Source organism: Pangasianodon hypophthalmus, chromosome 20 (genome assembly GCF_027358585.1).
Source record: "Pangasianodon hypophthalmus isolate fPanHyp1 chromosome 20, fPanHyp1.pri, whole genome shotgun sequence".
In the NCBI taxonomy this organism is placed as follows: domain Eukaryota; kingdom Metazoa; phylum Chordata; class Actinopteri; order Siluriformes; family Pangasiidae; genus Pangasianodon; species Pangasianodon hypophthalmus.
Genome location: NC_069729.1, coordinates 21,818,783 through 21,828,782, shown reverse-complemented (window position 1 = coordinate 21,828,782; position 10,000 = coordinate 21,818,783). Strand labels below are relative to the sequence as shown.

The following is a 10,000-nucleotide window of genomic DNA, read 5'->3' as shown; positions in this document are numbered from 1 at the left end:
TCGGGTTCGAGGACTCGCCATCTGTACAGCACACACACACACACACACACACACACACACACACAGGTAAATGTGTAAATAAAAAAACTTAATAGTACTACTACTCCTAATAATAATAATAATACTAAAGAAAGGCCGTATATCAGAGTGAATGTGAAAGTTTGCCAGTCCCACTGAGGAATAATTTCACAGTAATAAAACTTATTTAAATATAATATCAGAAGGTTAGACAGTTATATAGCGACAGTGTAAATAACTCTATCATTAAAGCTGTATTTATTTACAGTAAATGCTTCAGCTCTTAACCCTGAATGTGAATAAATCAGCTGTAAAGTCTGAAACTCAGCTCAGTTCAAAATACACATTATCATCAATTACACATTCATTTACACACTTCAAATTACACAATAATTAATTTACACATTAATGTCTAAACATTTATTCATTCTACTGCCTCAGGCCTCAGAGCTTTCCTCACTTTACACCGTAAACCCTCATCAAGCTGATAAACTTCACTTTCAGCACGTAAAGACGCAGTTTAATGAAAATACAGCAGAGTAAAAGTAATAAAGTTGAGTCGCGCGCACCTGATCAGTGATGAAGACCGGGCTGAGGATGAGGAGGAGGAGGAGGATGGTGGTGTAGCTGCTGGTTCTGAGATAAACGAGCTGATTTAAAGCCTAATCTATAAAATGATTCCGCTTTATCGCTTAGTGTCCATAAACACAGAGCCCGAGCACAACCCCGAGTCTTTACACTAAAGCGCTACGACGTCATCACGCCTCTAATGTACAGATTTCTGCTCTTCGCTTTGCTGCGTTGGCAGTACAGAACCAGCGCGTGACGTCACACCGGTAGCGGAAGTGAACTCCTTTCATTCATTTCAGCCGTTTATTTTCACTTCCGGATTACATACTGCATCTATTTTTGCCTAAGATTTTATATTTTTTATGTTAACTACCTTGAAATATATATTTATATTTAATATATAATATATATCATTTTGTATTTAATATTTTTTGTAGTTTTGTACTACATCTCCCACAACCCCCCGCGCTTCCGCATAGCTAGCTAACCTGCGCTGATCTGAGTTTAGCTATCTTCGCTAAAAGAAAAAAAATAAGCTAATAAGCTTGTCTGTATTATAAGTCATGCTTATAATTAGATCCTTATGCAAATATTCTCTACTTGAATCTACATTGAAAATGTTGACTTTTGCGCCAGGCAGTTAGCTAGCGTTCATAATTTCACTCGGCTGCTAACTAGCTAGCCTGTAGCCTGCAGCTGCAATACCCGGATAAAACCGAGGTCTCTGATTGGTTAAGACAACTCTCGCGTCGCGAGGTTGCACTTAATTAAATTTTCAAATATTTATACATATATTTAAACATTTAATGCCTCTAATATACCGTTATATCACAGAGCAACACTCATGAAACGAATCAGAGTTTATATTTTATTAAAAGAAGCCGGTTCATTCGCTCTTTTGCGAATTTACTTCCGGTATGACGCAATGACACCGTTAATGACGTCGCTCCCATCGCGTGCGGAGAGCAGTGAGAGAGCCGGCTGCTGAGCGCGTTATAACCGCTTATAACGCCTTAATAACACGGAGCTCGCAGCGTTACACAGCACAAAGTGTCTGGATTTACATTTCTGTATCTGTTCATCTGCTCTAATGTAAGTAACACAGAGCTCTTCCTAATGAGCAAAGATTCTTCCTCTTACAATAATAATAATAATAACAATAATAACAACAATAATACTAATAGTGGTGTTTATTTCTGTGTTTATTCATTAGTGTTAAAGGTTATAGCAGCTGTGGAAGAGGCACAGAAAGGCAGATGTTAGCAGTAAAATGGCAGGAAGTGGCAGCTGTTTCATGTCAGTTTCTCACTAACTGGATTGTGTTCTGTTTTTTCTCTAGTTATCTGGATAATGAGCTCGAGCGGTAGCTGGTCTGCAGAGGAGGATCAGTCCTCCAAGTTAATGAGGAAGGCCAAAGAGTCTCCGTTTGTCCCTATAGGTGAATAACACACTCCTGCTGCTGCAGTGACATTAATACTGCAGCGTTTAAAATCTGAATTAAAATAATATTCACAGTGAGACGTGTGAAATCACCGCCGCTGACTGAAGGACATTTTTATTATTATCATCATCATCAGACTGGTCTGACGTTAAACTGCTTTTCTAACTCACGTCCCACTTTAATGCTGTGTTTTATTACTAATTCACTCCTCACAGTTTTTATTAAATCTCAGATTTACTGACTGACTGAAGTTTTGTCTCCGCCCGAGTTTCTTCGTATCGCAGGATTACATTCTGATTTAAATCTGCAGCTCTATCAGTTAATGTTTACGGTTTTATTGTAGAGTTTAATCTTCACTGAGACGCTACACACTCTCCTGCTTGCTCTCTCGCTAGTCCAGTAAAGAACAGTGCTGTTATAACTGTCTTTAATGTTGTGTGCGTGTGTGTGTGTGTGCGTGTGTGTGTGTGCGTGTGTGTGTGTGTGTGTGCGCGCGCGTGTGTGTGTGTGTGCGCGTGTGTGTGCGTGTGTGTGTGTGTGTGTGCGTGTGTGTGTGTGTGTGTGCGCGCGCGTGTGTGTGTGTGTGCGCGTGTGTGTGCGTGTGTGTGTGTGTGTGTGCGCGTGTGTGCGCGTGTGTGTGTGTTTAGGAATGGCGGGCTTCCTCGGAGTCGTGGCGTACGGACTGTACAAGCTGAAATCTCGTGGAGACACTAAAATGTCTGTCCACCTGATACACATGCGGGTCCGGGCTCAGGGCTTCGTGGTCGGCGCCATGACACTCGGTGAGGATAAATTTATCTCGAGAGCTTTATCTTCATCACGGGGGTCTGGAGTCTATTCCGGGAACCCCGAGCGTGATTATAATAGCGACAGTTAATCGCAGAATTACAGCTTCAGTGTGAGTGAAGAGCCTCGTCCCTCTGCCTTACTCACGTTTGAGCCTCAAATCCCTTTAGAATAAACTGCAAACAGGAAGTGGGCTGCTGAACACGTGACCTTGCTGTGACCTTGACCCTGTTTGGATCAGTTCCAAAAAATAAAAGATGGTTCCATATAAATCCTACAATCACACACACACACACACTCACTCACTCACTCACTCACACACACACACACACACACACACACACACACTCAGTGTGAGAGAAGGTAAAAAGGTGAGTATATTTTTGTCTCAGGTTTATGCGCTAATAATTAGCATGTGTAGGGCTTCTCTGTGTCTCAATCAGTAGTCAGAGCGTTAGTTCGGCAATCGGGGCGTTAGTTCAGTAGTCAGGGCGCTAATTCGGCAATCGGGGCGTTAGTTCAGTAGTCAGGGCGCTAATTCGGCAATCGGGGCGTTAGTTCAGTAGTCAGGGCGTCCTGAGCGCCCTGACTGCCGAACTAACGCCCCGACTACTGAACTAACGCCCCGACTACTGAACTAACGCCCCGACTGCCGAATTAACGCCCTGACTACTGAACTAACGCCCTGACTACTGAACTAACGCCCCGGCAGTCAGGGCATTAATCCGCTAGCGAGCTACGATCCTGATCTAAGCACCGTGACAGAAACGCGTGTGATTAAGCGAACAAATTTATACGACATGTAACGTCAGAAAGATATCGTTCCTGCCTGCTGGTGATAAACGCCAGTGGTGACGTTTTACAATGCGAAAACGTCGGCATGACAACGGGAATTGAGTCATCAGCGTCCCAGTGTGTAGTGAGACAGGGTCCTAGTGCCCACACTCCTGCACATGATCTACCGATTCACCACCGAGCGAGCGAGCGAGCGGATTGAGCGTTTATTGTCTCACTGCGACGAGGAGTCAAACACACCTGACTCATGATTCATTTCCACAGGTTTAAAGAGAAACGCTCAGCAATTAACTTTCAAACCTCACATTACTGCTAACACTTTCACACTAAAGCGATCTGTGCAGAGTGGTGCTGGTGGGTGTCCTGGTCCGGTGGGCGTGTCCCGGTCCGGTGGGCGTGTCCCAGTGCATAAATGTTACTGCTGACTGTAACGCAGGTGTGTGTGTGTCTTGCAGGTGTGATGTACTCGATGTATAAGGAATATCTGGCTCCTCGTGAGTGAACCTGCAGAACTGCTCCACATCTGCACTGAATTTATTCCAGCTGTTTATTTATTCACTTAATTTACACTCAATTAAGCACTAAAGAATAAACTGTAGTTCTGTTTTAGCACCAAATTCCTATTAATGATCACGGAGATATAAAATATATACACAGTGCAGATATAGTCATATATGAACAAGTGCAGAGACATTCATTTTATTCATAGATAGAATTCTCACCACATTCTTCCGTGGATCTGTAGGACAGCCAGCTCCAGAAGTATTGGCACCCTTGATAAAGATTTGTGAAGATGCCTTTGTGGTTTTCTTCAATAAGACTTTTTATTTATTTATTTTTTTACAATAAATGTAAAAAATACTCAAATTAAAGGCAGGACTTCGCTCATATTTCAGTGTGAGTTCATTAACCACACACACACACACACACACTATCTTTCTTTATGGAGGGTGCCAATATTTCTGAAGCTGACTGTAAATTAATCCTCTGCAGCATTCATTAATGTGTTAAAGTTAATTTAGTGTGCAGTGTAACGGTCACAGCTCTGATCATTAAACACTGATTTAAAGTGATTTAAGGTTTTTGTGCAGCAGGAAACTCGAGCATCGGCTTCACATCTGATCTGTTTTTAATTTAAATTTGAGGTGAAAAATGTTTTATTTTAGAATTTTAATTTGCATTAATTTTGTAGGGTTTTTTCGGAGCTTATATAATAATTAAAAATAAAATATTTTGCTGTCTCACACGAACATTTTGTGTTTTGTGAAAACTTCTCAGTCATCAGGGAACATTTTAAAATAATTACACTAATATTTATTACACTTTAACAAAGATGCTTTAAAGCTGACTTTATTTTATTTATTTAATTGTGTTGTGAATGTGACGAGACAGTAACACAATTATAACTGAGAATTATAAACAATAAAATTCATAAACATTATATTTTATAAACACTAAATACATTGAGATTTATTTATTAGAATTTATTATTAATGTGTATAAATAGACACAATAAACAATTCTTTTCTGTTAGAGAAAATAAACTTGTGGAACAAATTAACCATCAGACGTCACAAATAATCTGTTTTATAATCCGAGTTTAACTATAAATCACTCACAGTGTCTGAGCAGCTCATCTGCATATTGTGTCATAAAAATATCCCAAAAAACACAAATATAAACATTATAAACATTATTAACGCTGTCAGCAGATTAACATCTCATCACCATGACGACTGACCTACAGACAGCTTCAGTTACAAACCCTGTTGTTCTTCCTGCCTTAGCTCCGCCCTGATCTGACCAGGCCACGCCCCTTAACAACAGTTACTGCCCTCATTGTGTTTGATTATTAATATGTAAATAAATGAAACTGAGTTAACGGCCTCGAGCTTTATCGTGCTTTTACAGAATAAACACTAATGAGACACAGCGAGAGTCATCGCACGAGCAGGTGGTAACCGTCATCAGGGGGCGTGGCCAGGTCATGTCAGGGGGCGTGGCCAGAAGAAATAGAACTGAATGAGGATTCTGTAGAAGATTGTCCTTCTGTTGTGTAAGGCACAGAGTAAAAAAAGATAAAATCCCAAACAGTGACCTTTCACCTGGAACAGTTTGTCCTGTAGAATCCAGCTAATACTTTATATAAATTATTTAGATATAAATATAAATGTTAAATATTATTTATTACAGAAATCGTCTGTAAATTCAGAGGGGAGTCGTGATAAAGTCGACTCGGAATGTAACGTTCACTACAATGACATTAAATCAGAATATAATTAATAATCTGTATAATTATTACTATAATAATTTAGTAACTGCTGATGGTGCGATTACAGCAAACAGCACACGCGGAATTTACCGTATTTACTGAAAGACAGCGAGTGTGTTAAAATAAACCTCTTTAATTCTCAGCGTCTCTCTCGCTTTTTGGTCTCACAATGTTTTCAATAAACGGACTGGATAAATCTGAGTTTAATATAATTTACAAAAATCAGCTACAAAATAAAACAAAATCATTAAAATAATCCCTAAAGCTGCAGATCATAAATCTGACAGTTACACCACACAGCAGCGTGTTCATAACTCAGCACTTAAACCTTTTACACCACAGTGAGTTTTTATTCCTCACTCAGAAGGTGTTGATTAGTTTTCTAGAACAGCAGCTCTGACAGTAGTGCAGGTTTATATTAATTCTCTCGTTTCTATAGTAACGGCTCGTTCCCAGGGACTCGTACAGTGAACGCTGATGTGGTGAAGTTTTCTGTAAGGAGATGTTTTTATGGAAGGAGTCTCCAGTGTCAGCGCTCTGACAGAGGAGTTTACGCTTCTTCACGGTGAGGGAACGAGAGTTTATAGCTGCTATAACGTAAGTGACAACAGGAACTAACCTGTTTCACTGACATTAAATGTAACCATTAACGGATAAAAAGTATAATGTGTGTTTCATTAATAAATTAAAATTGTAAACATTGCTGTGGTGTAGGAGGAATAAAACACTTGGGGACGTGCGGTCATGGGGAATTAATCAGCTCTGGTGTGGTGGCGTGGATTATTTTCCTACAACAGCAGGTCAGAAGTGTGTTATTCCTTTCTTTTATTTATAAAATTTAGAAGTGCTCTTTGTTCTTTTACACACTGAGGTTTAAAACTGCTTATTTAATAACATTTCTGATAAATTAAACGATTTCCGCGTTAATCTCTCAGTGTTCCGGCGATGCAGCAGGTCCGGTGCAGACGTGGGCGTGGCTCAGTGGGGTGGTGGGAGGGGCTTCAGTAGCTTATTATAATAGAATGTAAATAGAGATTGTTTCAGGGTTTATGCACACAGACACGCCCCCTGCGCTCCTATTGGCTGTATGCAAATTCACCAATAGACAGTAACACAATATTCAGAAACGTGAAGTTTAACACTAAACATTTAAAATCGAAATATTCGGCTTAGCGTAGGGGACAAAACTTCACTAAGTAGTGCGCAAAAAGGAGTGCGCACTACAGGAAGCGACAGTCCAGTGTCCTGGTCCACTTTACTCATTTCAATTAAAACGTAATAATAATAATAATAATAATAATAATAATAATAATAAAGCCCAGGTGTGTGTGTGTGTGTGTGTTATCGCTGCAGGTCTGTGTCGAGGTTGTTCAGCAGGTACGAGTCCATGTGGCTCTGCACAACCTGAACATCAGAAACACACAGAACTCAACGTTACACAACTGCAAGTCAACATCACCATTTACAAAGTGTGTGTGTGTTAGCGTGTGTGTGTGTGTGTGAATGGTTGGGGGTGTGTGTGTGTGAGTGTGTGTATATGGTTGGGGGTGTGTGTGAGTGTGTGTTTTAGTGTGTGTGTGAGTGTGTGTTTTAGTGTGTGTGTGTGAGTGTGTGTATATGGTTGGGGGTGTGTGTGAGTGTGTGTATGGTTGGGGGTGTGTGTGAGTGTGTGTGTGTGAGTGTGTGTATGGGTGGGGGTGTGTGTGAGTGTGTGTGTGTGAGTGTGTGTATGGTTGGGGGTGTGTGTGTGTGTGTGTATATGGTTGGGTGTGTGTGTGTGTGTGTGTGTGTGTGTGTGAATGTGTGTATGGTTGGGGGTGTGTGTGAGTGTGTGAATGGTTGGGGGTGTGTGTGAGTGTGTGTATATGGTTGGGGGCGTGTGTGTGTGTGTATGGTTGGGGGTGTGTGTGAGTGTGTGTATGGTTGGGTGTGTGTGTGTGTGTGTGTATGGTTGGGTGTGTGTGTGTGTGTGTGTGTGTGTGTGAGTGTGTGAATGGTTGGGTGTGTGTGTGTGTGTGTGTGTATGGTTGGGGGTGTGTGTGAGTGTGTGTATATGGTTGGGGGTGTGTGTGTGTGTGTGTGTGTGTGTGAGTGTGTGTATGGTTGGGGGTGTGTGTGTGTGTGTGTGTGTGTGAGTGTGTGTATGGTTGGGGGTGTGTGTGAGTGTGTGTATGGTTGGGGGTGTGTGTGTGTGTGTGAGTGTGTGTATGGTTGGGTGTGTGTGTGTGTGTGTGTGTGTGAGTGTGTGAGTGTGTGTATATGGTTGGGGGTGTGTGTGAGTGTGTGTATATGGTTGGGGGTGTGTGTGTGTGTGTGTGTGTGTGTGTGTATGGTTGTGTGTGTGTGTGTGTGTGTGTGTGTGTGTGTGTGTGTGTGTGTGAGTGTGAGTGTGTGAATGGTTGGGGGTGTGTGTGAGTGTGTGTATATGGTTGGGTGTGTGTGTGTGTGTGAGTGTGTGTATGGTTGGGGGTGTGTGTGAGTGTGTGTATATGGTTGGGGTGGGTGTGTGTGTGTGTGTGTGAGTGTGTGTATGGTTGGGGGTGTGTGTGAGTGTGTGTATGGTTGGGGGTGTGTGTGTGTGTGTGTGAGTGTGTGTATGGTTGGGTGTGTGTGTGTGTGTGTGAGTGTGTGAGTGTGTGTATATGGTTGGGGGTGTGTGTGTGTGTGAGTGTGTGAATGGTTGGGGGTGTGTGTGAGTGTGTGAATGGTTGGGGTGTGTGTGTGTGTGTGAGTGTGTGTATGGTTGGGTGTGTGTGTGTGTGAGTGTGTGTGAGTGTGTGAGTATGTGTATATGGTTGGGGGTGTGTGTGTGTGTGTGTGTGTGTGTGTGTATATGGTTGGGTGTGTGTGTGTGTGTGTGTGTGTGTGAATGGTTGGGGGTGTGTGTGAGTGTGTGTATGGTTGGGGGTGTGTGTGTGTGTGTGAGTGTGTGTATGGTTGGGTGTGTGTGTGTGTGTGTGTGTGTGTGTATGGTTGGGTGTGTGTGTGTGTGTGTGTGTGTGAGTGTGTGAGTGTGTGTATATGGTTGGGGGTGTGTGTGTGTGTGAGTGTGTGAATGGTTGTGTGTGTGTGTGTGAGTGTGTGTATGGTTGGGGGTGTGTGTGTGTGTGTGTGTGTGTGTGTGTGTGTGTGTGTGTGAGTGTGTGAATGGTTGGGGGTGTGTGTGAGTGTGTGTATGGTTGGGTGTGTGTGTGTGTGAATGGTTGGGTGTGTGTGTGTGTGTGTGTGTGTGTGAATGGTTGGGTGTGTGTGTGTGTGTGTGTGTGTGTGAGTGTGTGTATGGTTGGGGGTGTGTGTGACTGTGTGTGTGTGTGTGTGTGTGAATGGTTGGGTGTGTGTGTGTGTGTGTGTGAGTGTGTGTGTGTGTGTGTGTGTGTGTATATGGTTGGGGGTGTGTGTGAGTGTGTGTATGGTTGGGGGTGTGTGTGTTAGCGTGTGTGTGTGTATGGTTGGGGGTGTGTGTGAGTGTGTGTGTGAGTGTGTGTATGGTTGGGGGTGTGTGTGTGTTAGCGTGTGTGTGTGTGTGTGTATGGTTGGGGGAGTGTGTGTGTGTTAGCGTGTGTGTGTGTATGGTTGGGGGTGTGTGTGTGTATGGTTGGGGGTGTGTGTGTGTTAGCGTGTGTGTGTATGGTTGGGGGTGTGTGTGTGTATGGTTGGGGGTGTGTATGGTTGGGGGTGTGTGTGAGTGTGTGTGTGTGTATGGTTGGGGGTGTGTGTGTGTTAGCATGTGTGTGTATGGTTGGGGGTGTGTGTGTTAGCGTCTGTGTGTGTTAGCGTGTGTGTGTGTGTATGGTTGGGGGTGTGTGTGAGTGTGTGTATGGTTGGGGGTGTGTGTGAGTGTGTGAGTGTGTGTGTGTATGGTTGGGTGTGTGTGTGTGTGTGTGTGTGTGTGTGTGTGTGGTTGGAGGTGTGTGTTAGTGTGTGAGTGTGTGTGTGTATGGTTGGGGGTGTGTGTGTATGGTTGGGTGTGTGTGTGTGTGTGTGTGTGTGTGTGTGGTTGGAGGTGTGTGTTAGTGTGTGAGTGTGTGTGTGTATGGTTGGGGGTGTGTGTGTGTGTGTGTGTGTGTGTGTGGTTGGAGGTGTGTGTTAGTGTGTGTGTGTATGGTTGGGGGTGTGTG

General features: G+C 43.0%; 3 protein-coding genes across 8 annotated transcripts in view; 1 reads left to right on the top strand and 2 right to left on the bottom strand.

Annotated features, from left to right (window-relative positions):
* The window catches only part of arfgap1 (ADP-ribosylation factor GTPase activating protein 1), a 16,467-nt gene extending 15,592 nt beyond the window's left edge, over window positions 1-875 (bottom strand). For 4 of the 5 annotated variants that reach the window (XM_053226948.1, XM_053226945.1, XM_053226947.1 and 1 more), the window contains exons 1-2: window positions 588-873; window positions 1-21 (exon numbers count right to left, since the gene is read on the bottom strand). The exon at window positions 1-21 is cut by the window's left edge and continues 39 nt beyond it. In XM_053226948.1, coding sequence (XP_053082923.1) covers window positions 1-21 — 21 coding nt within the window. In that variant the 5' untranslated portion in view covers window positions 588-873. Of the gene's footprint in view, window positions 22-587 lie in introns of all 5 variants that reach the window. The other variant, XM_053226946.1, reaches the window with a different exon arrangement.
* Window positions 876-1,520: 645 nt separating this feature from the next.
* On the top strand, window positions 1,521-4,860 carry LOC128317087 (HIG1 domain family member 1A, mitochondrial-like). Its single transcript, XM_053226950.1, has 4 exons — window positions 1,521-1,680; window positions 1,928-2,026; window positions 2,677-2,811; window positions 4,066-4,860. Exons 2-4 carry the CDS (start codon window positions 1,939-1,941, stop codon window positions 4,110-4,112), a joined length of 270 nt encoding a protein of 89 aa, XP_053082925.1. The 5' UTR covers window positions 1,521-1,680; window positions 1,928-1,938; the 3' UTR covers window positions 4,113-4,860.
* Window positions 4,861-4,959: 99 nt separating this feature from the next.
* slc11a2 (solute carrier family 11 member 2) overlaps window positions 4,960-10,000 on the bottom strand; it is a 37,997-nt gene continuing 32,956 nt past the window's right edge. For both annotated transcript variants that reach the window (XM_053226944.1, XM_053226943.1), the window contains one exon: window positions 4,960-7,286. Coding sequence is in view for 1 of the 2 variants with exons in the window: in XM_053226943.1 (XP_053082918.1) it covers window positions 7,224-7,286 (63 nt within the window). In the remaining variant the exon portion in view is untranslated. The remainder of the gene's footprint in view (window positions 7,287-10,000) is intronic.

Bases quoted from the DNA above. Each gene is read 5' to 3' on its own strand.
- LOC128317087 (XM_053226950.1), top strand. From the start codon at position 1,939: ATGAGCTCGAGCGGTAGCTGGTCTGCAGAGGAGGATCAGTCCTCCAAG. The intron at 2,027-2,676 runs GTGAATAACACA...GTGTGTGTTTAG, and splicing joins GTCTCCGTTTGTCCCTATAG to GAATGGCGGGCTTCCTCGGA. The intron at 2,812-4,065 runs GTGAGGATAAAT...TGTGTCTTGCAG, and splicing joins GGTCGGCGCCATGACACTCG to GTGTGATGTACTCGATGTAT.